Raw genomic sequence first — 12,743 nt, forward strand, 5'->3', positions numbered from 1 at the left:
AGGCCCGTCTGCTGCTGAGAGATGTCCTCTCTCTTTCCCTTTGTGTGTGTGTTTGGCGAGAGACCCTCAGATTAGCCCTATGTGGCCCAGATTACAACCGGATCAGTGCTGCCACATATTAAACCAGCCTGTGAACCATCGGTGAGACAGTGGGCCAGCTTGGGCTTTAGGGGCTGAAAACCCCATTTAATTACACTTCAGCAGAGACAAAAAAGTACAGTAACCGATTCGCACAAGCTGTTGTTTACACTGTGAGCATTACACACGCAATCTTGAAGTGTCAAAGGGAAAATGCATGTTTTGTGAAGAGGGAGGGAGTGTAGCATTTACTGTGTCACATTTGCTTTTCCCAAACAACTGTGATATTTATGGGCTCTGCTTTTACAATCAGCACTCGTCCACCTAGTGGCTGCAGCTGGAAACAACTCACCAGCAGGGAAAAAACACACCCTGATAACTCCATCTGACAGGAGAGAATTAAACCTTTCAGAATGCTCTTGTGTGATGTGTTATGTCTCCTCGTAGAAAATCATATTTTTCTAGGCCAAGAGGCGCATCAGAGATTTGTAATGCCAACCTTTTATATTGTGAATGACAATTTATTTGTTTCGTCTCATCCAAGGTGCCACCAGGGACGTCGGCTCAGCTCTTACAAGGATGTGTATGCGACACCGCAGCATTGAGGCAAAATTACGCCACTTCACCAAGTGAGTGTCACCTCTGTGTTTTTTTTCCCTCCCTCCGGTGCAATTTTCTCCCCGCTCTTACCTTGAGGGGATTACTGTTTGCAGGTGCCATCCCATCGCTGTTGACCTTCCTCTCTGCCACTCTCCTCTGAGTGTTTTTGTGCGATGGAGAAAAAAAAGCTATTTGTTATGCCTCGTACTCCCTTTTCTCATGTTGTGTCCTCGTCCCTGTAGTGCTCTTATGGAAGGCCTGGTGACGCCACTCCAGGACAGGATAGAGGAATGGAAGAAGACAGCTAATCAGCTGGACAAAGACCATGCCAAAGGTGAATAACCAGCAAACCCAAACTATAAATGTGTCTCATATTGATCAGAAATTGATGGATTGTCTTTTTTGACGTGCTCTCCACAGAATACAAGCGGTCTCGTCAGGAAATCAAAAGGAAGTCGCTAGATACAATAAAACTCCAAAAAAAAGCAAGAAAAGGTGAGAAAATATTCCCATTGATAAGAACCTGTTGATTATAAAACAACTCAATTTATTGCTGACATTATTAAAGTTGTGCTGCTGTTACCTGGTCAGTACAGTGCCAATGTTTCAGATTGAACTGGCGCCATCTAGAGTGCAGCTTCTGAAATGACAACTCAGTCAGATCAAAATGCCTGGCACAGTTTCAAAAGGCTCCTTTCCAGCTTTAGATTAGTCAGCTTCTACCTAATAAATCAAAGAAATTATCTCCTTTCCTCGCTGCTTGAGTTAACCCCTACTGCTGGTTGTAATTTAACTCCTATTTGCATACAGGATTTATTGTACACCAGTGGTATGGGCAAGTCTTAAACATGCAATGTGCCCTGATTTGGTACAGCTAACACTGCCTGTTCTTCTGTCTCCCCTCCCCCTGCCTGTCCCTGCAACCCCTCCTCTATTTCTTTCTGCCTGTTTCCCCTGGCCGTAGAGCTTCTAGGTATGTCTGCTACAAGATAGTTTTCATCATCATTTTGAAATCAAACTGCCAGACAAAGAAAACACAGTACTGTCTTTGCATTTTTTGGTTAACAGAATATTTTGGAAAATACAGTTGTTTGATTCTTGCAGAAAGGCTAAAAAAAACTTGATGCTACTTTCCTAAGTTACCTAGATATGAAGATACGAGCTGCAGCAATTTAGCTTAGCTTAGCTTAGCACAAAAGATGTTTACATGGGGAAGTCTGGCTCAAGTTAACAAAATCCACCTACCAGCAACTTCTTCAGATAAAAGAGTTGTCATCTAACTTTCTGCAAGAAAACAAATTTCCCAAAATGTCAAATTATTCCTTTTACCCAAATTTGAACCGATGCACTCATTGTAAATATCTTAACATTTAAGAATGTAAGTAATATATGGGTGTAAGTGAAAATCAGAGCAAGAGTTACCATGTCACCTGTTAGTTTGTGGATAACCGGTTTTGTGGCCTTGAGTTGTCCCCATCTTGGTGGATGTCGCCATATTGATTTTTTGCAACCAGCACATGAGCAGAACAGATTTGAGCTGAAATTACGCTATGTCATCAGCTAATGTTTGCTAGGTAGCTAGCTTGGTTTGTCAGTGATAAGGTAGACCTAAAACATAGACAGGGTGCCTTAATGTTTATTTTACTTTAAATAGGACCATAATTAACAAGATGGACATGATGCTGCACTGAAGAAGACTTGAAAGTAGTGATTGAGTCCATAAACTAGGAAAAAGTTGTTTACCGAGGTAATAAATTAAGTGAGAAGGATCATTTTCTCATAGACCTTCTCACCTTCTCATTTCTCATATCCAATCAGTGAAGTCGCCCCTGGCCCGCCTTTAGAAAGAAAGAAGGTTAAATGCACCTCTGCACTGGCTTCACATTTCAGACGTGGAGGCTGTCGCTTGGGTGTTACTAATGACATTAATGGTGGCTCTGTTCTATTCAAGTGTCCCAGTAAGCCTTGACATTGAGCCAGCATGCACAATATCACCACCCTGAAACTGGAGCAAATGGAATTCAGTCATCATTAATTTTATTATTGACACCTCTGCTTTTCCTCCTGTGGCATGCCAAAATGTCTACTGAGAAATGGCACATTCTGTATATTTGTATTCCATTTATTAGCTTCTTTTTCTTGTTTCATTGCATAGTGATATTTAGCCTGACCTGTTTCAGATGTAGCCCTTCCACTTTGTAAATGCCTCTTAATTGCGTAAGAAGCTACCAATTTTTGGCAACTTATCTGTTAGACAATCTCTCACTCCTCTGAGTAATTACAGCTTCTTGGTCATGAGCTGACATTTGGCTCCATGATGAAGTGCTAAGTATAATAGCTAAGACCTAAACTCCTGTTATTAGGGACCTATTCGTTGGCAAGCTGTCACATCATTATGGGACTCTTAACTTAATCAGTGTCATATTAGATGTTGGTGCAATGAAATATTATCCAATTAGGGTGGTATGTCTAAAACATATAGTCAGAGGTAAAAAATATATACCTGGTGCTGCCTGCTAAAGATGATTAGAGCACTTTTAACAGAGATTTTGATCCAGGCAGTTACCACCAACATTGAATGAATTTCTTACTTATATTTTCAAGTTGTAAGGTAGTTACAGTGAGTGCATTGTTTGAGATTGAACCAAATATGCTTTGAGAGAAATGTGGGATCTCCATGGTCATCTTCATTGCTTCTCTTTGTTCTTTTGCGTCCTTTCATCTATCATCTCATTGTGGTTAGCAGTCTTGAATGACTCATAGATTTTATTTTTGTGTGTCTAATCACATCCATTCCAGGACCTTCAAGTCACCACAAGTTGCATTGCATCGACTCATGATTGATGTTTTCTCATTCCCATGAACATGAACCATTTGAGTGTAATGTCCGTCAGTGCATTGACCTGCAGTGCACAAGCAATTTATCATTATATGTTCTAATCATCTCATTTTTTTTTTACTTTTTCCCTCCTCCCTGAACTGTTTTCCGCCTTCATGTCACTTCCATAATAATCACCCGCCTCTCAAATTCACAATTTCTTTTCATTCCTCCCCCTCCTCCTCTCATGTCTATCTTTACTCACCCTCCCTGACCTCTTTCCTCCTCTGCTCCATCCTCCCTCCCCTCCTCTGTGTCTCTGCACCCTTGCATTGCCTCAAACAGGCCGGGGGAACCTGCGCCCCCAGCTGGACAGTGCCATGCAGGATGTCAGTGATTTGTACCTGCTGATGGAGGAGACGGAGAAGCAGGCGGTGCGCCGAGCCCTCCTGGAGGAGAGAGGGCGTTACTGTACATTTATTAACCTGCTGCAGCCTGTGGTGGTGAGAAACATTTAGCCTTTGTTCACCCGTGAGGAGATAGATGTTTTGCTCCGCTTGCTCTAATTGCTGATGTGTTTAATTGGCTTCATCCTGTTTTTCCTCTCCAGAATGTAGAGATCGCCATGCTGGGAGAGATAACACATTTACAGCCCATTGTTGATGACCTCACTATGCTGACCGAAGACCCACACAAGCTGCCACCAGCCAGTGAGCAGGTAACAGAGCTGTGATACTGCTGAATCGACAAATGCCAAAATATATATAATATATAATACAAAAGCATTAGCATCAAAATATCCCAAAATGTACCAAAAATAAACATACTCATTGAGCAGAATGTCTCATTTCAATAAAATTGGATTGATTATGAATGCATTCATGCATGCACTGCCTAAATGTTGCAGCTGGTGAACACAGAAATACATGGTCGCCCATAAAGTTGGAGTAGTTTTGTTTTCAGACACAATCCTCTGGTAATTGTGGTTTAATTTTCATTGTGATGTGTTTGGGAGTTTTGAAAAGATATACACTTTATCTGTCAATAATAAATCACATTGTCACAATCATTTCATGGAAAGAGGTAAAAAATATTTTATTCCAACTTTATGGACCACCGTGTAGTTTTATTTTATTATTCTTTGTATAAATAACCTCTATCTGCAAAGTAATTAAAGTTATGGAAACATTTAGTTGAGTAAAACATACAATATTGGCTTCAAAAAATGTTATGTAGTAAAAGTATAAAATAACAAAATAAATGGAAATACTTATGTGGAATGAGTACCTCAAATTGGTCTTTAGTGCAATACTTGAGTATATGGCTATCTTCATTCATTTATTTATTTATTTATTTTTTCATTTGTTTTGTTTTTGTATATTTTGCCTATATAATTTTGGTGTTTACATTTATTTTGTACTTGCCTAGTCTATGGATGTATTGGATAAACTGATGTGTGCTCTGACAGCTGATATAATTATGCAATTATCCAAGGAAAATCCAATAAAAATAATTTTGAAAGAAAGTGCAATACTTGAGTAAATGCACTTTTCACCACTTTATTATCACCATATAAATATGTGTAACTGCAGGTGATCCGGGACCTGAAAGGCTCCGACTACAGCTGGTCCTACCAGACACCTCCTTCCTCCCCCAGCAGCACCGGCTCCAGGAAGAGCAGCATGTGCAGGTGTGACATAAACACAGACACACACACACACACACACACACACACACAGACCTTGTTGCTCTTTGTTCTCTCCGAGCGTGTTTTGCTCCGTGTGCCTTGTCAGAGGAGGTGCTGCTGGTGGAATTTATTCATGCTGGATCTGAGCTGTCATGCTTTTTTAAGTAAATGTACATGCACATGTTTCAACTCACTTATTAACACAAGCAGAATGAATACACGAGCAGGTGACCCCCCCCCCCCACCGCACAGCCAGACTATCGTTGACAGTCGACATGCAGTACATGGCGTATCTTGCCAGCTTCTCAGCTCCTGCTTCTGGCAGATTTGCAGTTCGCAAGCTTCTTACAGCCAGATTAGCTCCGAAGCTGTGAAACATTACAGCCTGACAGCCATGAGCCGAGAACCAAATTCCACATATTTGTAAGTCTAATAGTGATAGTTCAACAATTTATTTATAAACGTGGGTCCAAGGGGCTTTTTAAGGTCCAGAAAGGTGCTTCTTTTTACATATAAACCCTCATAATGTTAAGTTAATGGAACATAAATCCTCATTATCCCGAGTTATCACCTACAGCTCCTAACAGAACCTCTTTGATAGTATCAATTAATACCACAGCCTATTTATAGTGTTCTATATTGATTCCAATGCAGCCACTTTCTATATGTCTGACTGGTTCATTTTAACAGCCAGCGACTGATGTAGATGTCTCAGTTTATCCACGGAGTCTGTAAAAGGTTTCTATAAGCTGAAGGTCGTAGATATTTGAGTAAAAAGAAAGATTGATGTTGAAGGATTTTTGTGTTGTACTGAAATTTAAAAAGAAAATTGTGATAAAGGAGACAAAGGTCTTGGTAGCAAGATAGAAGAAAAACAAGCACACTTAGTACTTCAAAGAAATAGAGGAGAGAGGAAGAGGGCATAGGGATACTGCCTAGTAATAATTCATTTAAGGTTATTTAATTTGTCATATTTAATTTGGCATTCCTCCTTAAGCCTCGTCCTAGAGGAAGAGATTAAGGAGGAGTGATAACTTCAGATATATTCCAGAGGGAGGGGGAGGAGGAGGAGGTGTGGGAGAACAGTACAGAGGGAAGGTTAGAAGCACAAGTTGCACATTTTCGAACGCGTGGGCGACAAAGAGAAGCAACGCTGAGTGAGAATGACAGAGCAGGAGACAAAAAGCACAAAGACAGCTGTTAATGTTCAGAGGGAAAGAAAAATCAAAGAAGGGATATCTTTTGAATGCTCTTTGATGCACTGAAATTAGAAGAATGGCATCATTTAGAATTTTCACAAAACACCGCCCTCATGTTCTAAGCCTTTGTGATAAATTTTTCATTTAGCTTTTTCTTCTTTTTTTGCCATGGCCTACACATAAATCTTCCCATCACAAGTTTCAGAGCAAAATAATAGGGGAGAAAATGCTCGAATTATGATCACAATCCTGTTTTACATATATACTGTCATTTTTTATGGAAGATTTATGATGCCGAAATGATCAAACGAGGGACAAAGTAAAGTAGAAAAATGTTCGCCATGTATTTACCGTGTCTTAATAAATGGAACATTGGCGCTCAAATGACAATTCATTGTCTTTATTTATAGCCTTTAACTACTGAATTAATTTTCATTTTGACCTGAATTTTCCATGCCACATTAAAATTAAATCACAACACAGTAAAACAAAGTGAAGGGGTGTGTTGCATTTCAGTTTTGTCCTGCAGACAACAACCTGCATATACTAAAAACAAAGCACTGTCATTAGTTTTTATGAAGGTCGAGAGAGCTTTTTCTTTTCAGAAAAGGAGATCCACCATCAATGACAAGATAAAATAGAAACTACCATACATTAAGAAGAGTTTCCTGTGGGCCCGCTGGTTGTAGGGACGCTGCTACGTACTGCATATCTAGTTACATTTGTGAGAATTCTCAAAACAGCCGAGAGCCAGTCACAACTGTGCTGCTATTAGTGAAACTAATAATAATAAACGAGCAAAACCTTGGTTCCAAACCAACAACATTGATGTTATTGAGTGGCCAGCCCAATCCCCGGACCTTAATCCAGTTGAGAACTTGTGTGGTGACATCAAAAATGCTGTTTCTGAAGCAAAACCAAGAAATGTAAATTAATTGTGGAATATTGTTAAAGAATCTTGGAGTGGAATAAAAGCTGAAAGGAGCCACAAGTTGGTTGACTCCATGCCACACAGATGTGAAGCAGTTATAAAAAACTGTGGTCATACAACTAAATATTAGTTTAGTGATCACATGATTGCTAAATCCTATGGAAAAAAAAGTTTGTACAAAATAGTTTCGTGTTTGTAAAGTCAACGGCAGACACTGCTATTTTTTTGAACACCCCCCTTTCAACTTATTGCCCAATTGCACAGCCTTAAGAGCTGCATATCACAAATGCTGGGTCTTGTTGGTTTTCTGAGAATCTACTGCACCTACTGGTACCTTGTTTGCCATGTAGCAATAAAAAATATACTAAAAACCGGGATTAATCTGGTTAGTCACATTGGACTGCTATTATTTTGAACACTAGTGTATATGCTGCTCTCTGCTGGACAACAACGACATGCAATACACCCCTTCACGTTTGTTCCCTTTCATTTGCTTTTAATATCTCATGGAAAAATACGGAAGCTGTGAAGTAAAGTTTCTAAATTCTGTAAAAAAAATAAAAAATCTGTGGTGAAAACATTTTGCCAGGATTACTTTATAAATTATTTGTTTTCAGCTGTGAAAACAACATGGAAAAAAGTTTGATTTTGAAAGGTGATTTAAAAAAAAAAAAAATCTGGATCAATTATTTAGTTTGCTTTTAGTCCTCTTTAGAACATGGTGCAACAACAAACACTTAGAGAAACTATCTTGACAAAACAAAGACGCCTGGATGGGGGGAAAAAAAGAGGAACATAAGAAAATCATCCTGACAAATGCTTTTTTCACCTCACAAGAGAGAAAACATCAGACATAGAAAAATGGATGAACATAATTCTCTTTTCTCTCACGATTTCCATATAAAACCCATGTCTTGGTGATGAAAACATTTATTCAGTTTTACTTATTTAAAAACAAAAGGCAAATTAACAGTTTGACGATTAATTTTCATTTAATGATGACACAGTAAATGCATACATTTAAAAGGGAATATAAATGAATTTTTCCTTTTTGTGATTTGTTTTAATTTGGTCACTGTATATCTTCCATACATGCTGAGTTATGTGCTGTTATTCTGTCCATAGCCTGCTTCAGATGCCCTCTGCTGGAGCTCATCGGCTCAGCAGTGTCTCCTCCCATGACTCTGGCTTCGTATCCCAGGACGCCAACACCCACTCTAAGCCTCCATCGCCCATGCCCTCTGACATCACCAGCCAGGTAGTATCTTAACACTAAAGTTTATTCTTTGGTCAGAGTAAACTGAGATACTATATGGCAGCAAAACGAGGGAATGAGATTTTTTAACAACCATCCTATCCCATCTGGTACCTTCAATCTTGTCATGTTTGCAGTTCAGACAAAAACCCATGTCTCAATAAGCTCAATAACTCGACCACCAAACCTAGGCCAAGGTTTCGTTTTTTGCTGCAACAGAGCTTTCTCTGTTGCGAATGTTGAATTTCTATCCCACTGGACTGATAAAGTTATTCACACTCTCACGGTCTGAACAGAGTGTAGTGTACAGAACACACTCAGCAGCACACCAACTGATGCAATGTTCTTTTCTGAATAAATGATCTTACAGGCTACTTTAGTTTTGATCTAGCTAGGCTATGGTCTATATATCCCCTTAGAGACCAAAATACCTCCCTCCTCCTAAAGCTCATCAACGCTCTTCTCCAACTCTCACCCTCTTCCTGTACATCTCTCATCTCTCACACCTACCTTTTTCTCTCCCAATTTCCTCTTTCCCTCCACTGTTCTTTACTCCATCTTCCCTTTCCCAGAAATCAACAAGCTCAGCCTCCTCTGAGGCTTCAGAAACCTGCCAGTCTGTCAGCGAGTGCAACTCTCCCACAGCGGTTAGTACTGCATGCATCTCACCAATCTACTTTATTTATTGGATACACACTCACAGAAATGCACACACACACATACACACGCTGTGCTGTGCGTTTCACTCATTGTTATGTATAGCTTAAAGAGGCCTGTGGGCTCTTCTCGAGAGCCGCAGTGCGGTTTGACGTGGACTATTCATGGATGTTGAGCACTCTGACTCAGACTTGTCTGTCCGTTCCGCAGTTTGGCTCATGCTCATCCTTCGGTACCTTCCGCCCTGCTTTCTCTCACACTGGCACCATCAGGCCTCTCTCTGTCATACTTCCTGCGTCCCCCACATTTAACCACTCCCCTGGATCCAACACCCCCTCACCCACATCAAAGGTTCCTAGCTGGAAGGTTTGTTTTCATTTGCAATTTTCCTTTTGGGTTTTCTCTTTTTAAAACTTTGTTGCTTCTTTGCTTCTTGTGTTTTTACTGCCTTCATGTGCATTAATGAGCATAAAGATTAACCTCACAGTCCCCATTTTGCTGTTGCTCATCAAGCTCAGTTTTGCAATCTCACAAAGATGTGCTAAACTGAGACGGCTCTCATTTTATAACACTTGCATAGCTTGATGTACTCTGCACCATATCTACATCAGCATTAACCTGTTCATGAGCCAAATCAGCAGTTTCTGTGTTTAACTCACTTGCACGACTTTCGGGTGGACACCACTGTAGATACACAGTTGTAGAACAGTCTAATTATTCCTCCTGCTGCTGCAGGACTGGGCCAAATCCTGTGAGCCATCACTGGCCAGCACTCTGCAGCGTAGAAGGGAGTCTATGGATAAGATGAGGGAACTGGAAACTCCGCCCAGTCCACTGGGGTATTCTGGGATGCAACCAGATGATCCGCACAGAGCGAGAATTGGCCCAGGAGCCATTGCAGCCAAGGTAAAAAAGTCCCCATGGAGTGAAAATGTAAATGTCAGTCCATAAATTTGTCTTCCTCGAGAATGGAAGTGTGGTGAATTGCTAATGTAAATTAATTCTAATCTTTATGTTCCTCCTCCCTGCCTGTATCTGTGTGTGTGTCTCAGCATGGTGAGCCGCTCTCTCCAGCAGCCAGTACTCTAGCTATGGTTCTGACCAGAGGCTTGAGTATGGAGCAGCAGAAGAGCAGCAGGGACTCTCTGCAGTACTCCAGCGGCTACAGCACCCAGACTAACACCCCCTCCTGCTCCGAGGACACCATACCCTCACAAGGTACCACTGACCCTTCACAGCCACACGCTCCCTCAGGCTTGCTTAACATCCTTATACAGCAAATCATTTCTGAATTGTACTTTTTCCATGTAATTTTAATGGGAATATTTGCTGTTGTGTGTAATATTTAATGTGATCACAACATGCGATAAGTTATAATACAATCAAGCTGCAAAATAACTCCTCAAAGCCTTGTTGTTTTCAGCATTGTGTATTATGCAGATGCTCATGACTCACTGTCTCTTCTAGGTTCTGATTATGAGTGCTACTCCCTCAATGGGGATGCTGACAGCGAAGGACAGGCAGACTTTGACAAGTCCTCCACCATCCCACGCCACAGTAATATCGCTCAGAGCTACCGCCGCATGATCCAAACCAAGAGGCCAGCCAGTACAGCAGGTCTGCCTGCAGGTAAGACCCTGCAGGGCACTCCCAACGGTTCAGGGGGAAGCAGCTCCGGAGCCATCACCTCGGGGACGGCCACCATTCGCCGGACACCGTCCTCCAAAACTGGAGTGAGACGCACACCATCCACATCTGGTCCCATCCCCATCCGACCCCCTATTGTGCCAGTTAAGACCCCCACTGTGCCAGACTCACCGGGCTATGCCAGCCCGTCCCAGTACCGTGCGGGCAGCGAGGAGTTTCTTTACGGTGATGAGCCAACTGCTAGTGACTACATGAGGGCTTCTCCAAAGAGGATGAGCCTCCCAGACACAGCTTGGGGCTGTGGAGGAGGAGGAGGAGGAGGAGGAGGAGGGGCGGACAGGACCATTTATGCCCAGCAGGCCCCCAGCATGGCCGCCCACAGCGCTGAGGAAGACCCTCTGCTAGCTGCCAACCGCCACAGCCTGGTGGAGAAGATAGGGGAGCTGGCAGCCAGTGCCCACGCCCTCGGTGAGGGTCACTTCCCTTTCGGCAGCCCGCTGCCAGGGGATCCAGGTCTGTGTGCGCCACAGGAGATGTCCGCTACGACCCAGGAGGACAAGGATATGCTGAAGTCTATACGCCGCGGGGTGAAGCTGCGCAAGGCGGTGACTGATGACAGGTCTGCTCCAAGGATTCTGCGGTAGCTGAGGGAGAAGAGGGCTGTGAAGGAGCAGCTGTGGTGCCCTTATTTACAAACTGAAGCTCTGTAATGAAATGCTACAGCACTCATGTGATACATGATCTGAGGTACAAGTAATAAAGAGGACTTAATGGGGTGAATGAAGGCCAGTTCACAGAGTAATGAGTGACTATGGACAATGTCAAGTCATTTCATGTCATGTATGTAATGCGTACGTACAAAGTAATCCATATTTTTTTGGTTTTTATTCTTCTCTTTTGTTTTGTTTTCGTCAGCGGGCTTTGTGGCTGTGCATCTCTGCTCCCTGTGTGACCAGTTATTTCAGCCCAGTTTGTCCCTTTTGTCCCAGTGATGAGGACGTCACTACTGTAGTGATCGAATGCTCTGTGTCTTTGTTCTTGCTCTTATGATTATTATAATATTGTGCATTTCTTAATTAACACGGCCACCTGTCAGTGGGAAGTGATTGGCAAAATGCTCTGTGAGCCTGTCTGTATGTTGTGTTTCTCATCATTACTGTAAATGTACCGTATTATTGTTTTTGTTTGATAAGCTGAACAGCAGCTGTGTAAGTCATGTAAAATAGGAGCAATATGGCAGTGTTTTTATTGCTGTAATGTACTGTCAATATATTCTGCAATTAAACAGGCTTTTTACTGTTAAATGACTTGATTGTCTTTTCAGAAAATGTCATTATTAGATAGAAAATATTATAAATAAAATAACAATTTGTAGGACTGTATTTACCAACATGTATTAGTTGACCTCTTAAGTTCCCCAAGTTCTTTTTTCTTCAATTCAATTTTGATTTAGGAAACTACATTTTTATCATAATTCTATTTCCTCAGGAGCTTTCTTCACTTCACACTTTTTACTGCAGTTTAACTGAGTATTTTATTATTTTTCTAGTACAGTAATCTTAATTTTCCAGCGGCCTGTGCGCTCCAGTTTAATCTGAAATCCAATTATATCTATTTTTCTGGCAATGTTCTGCTTAGTTCACTATAACTTCGCCCTCAGTTATACTATTTACAACCTGCAGTACTCTGCACAGTCAGGTGAGGGCGCCAGAGACCCTTCACTGCGGCGAAGATAACTGGCGCCAAAACAAAAAGGAGAAAAAAAAATGGAGGATTTCCATCCTACTTCCTCAGTAAAGATATTTGGCACCCTGGAGAGATGACGGATAAGCAGGATGAAGAAGAAAAGAAGGTAAGGACGTTTCAAAGCC

The 12,743-nt window shown here is 41.5% G+C and overlaps 1 protein-coding gene across 2 annotated transcripts in view; it reads left to right on the forward strand.

Moving 5' to 3' along the window:
• The window catches only part of mtss1la (MTSS I-BAR domain containing 2a), a 29,346-nt gene extending 17,170 nt beyond the window's left edge, over positions 1-12,176 (forward strand). The window contains exons 4-15 of one of the 2 annotated variants that reach the window (XM_059335670.1): positions 623-707; positions 921-1,012; positions 1,099-1,173; positions 3,842-3,999; positions 4,107-4,214; positions 5,089-5,186; positions 8,439-8,571; positions 9,141-9,215; positions 9,436-9,591; positions 9,961-10,131; positions 10,278-10,443; positions 10,693-12,176. In XM_059335670.1, coding sequence (XP_059191653.1) covers positions 623-707; positions 921-1,012; positions 1,099-1,173; positions 3,842-3,999; positions 4,107-4,214; positions 5,089-5,186; positions 8,439-8,571; positions 9,141-9,215; positions 9,436-9,591; positions 9,961-10,131; positions 10,278-10,443; positions 10,693-11,516 — 2,141 coding nt within the window. In that variant the 3' untranslated portion in view covers positions 11,517-12,176. The remainder of the gene's footprint in view (positions 1-622; positions 708-920; positions 1,013-1,098; positions 1,174-3,841; positions 4,000-4,106; positions 4,215-5,088; positions 5,187-8,438; positions 8,572-9,140; positions 9,216-9,435; positions 9,592-9,960; positions 10,132-10,277; positions 10,444-10,692) is intronic. The other variant, XM_059335671.1, reaches the window with a different exon arrangement.
• The last annotated feature ends 567 nt before the right edge of the window (positions 12,177-12,743 follow it).

The sequence above is a fragment of the Centropristis striata genome, chromosome 6 (genome assembly GCF_030273125.1).
Source record: "Centropristis striata isolate RG_2023a ecotype Rhode Island chromosome 6, C.striata_1.0, whole genome shotgun sequence".
Taxonomy (NCBI): domain Eukaryota; kingdom Metazoa; phylum Chordata; class Actinopteri; order Perciformes; family Serranidae; genus Centropristis; species Centropristis striata.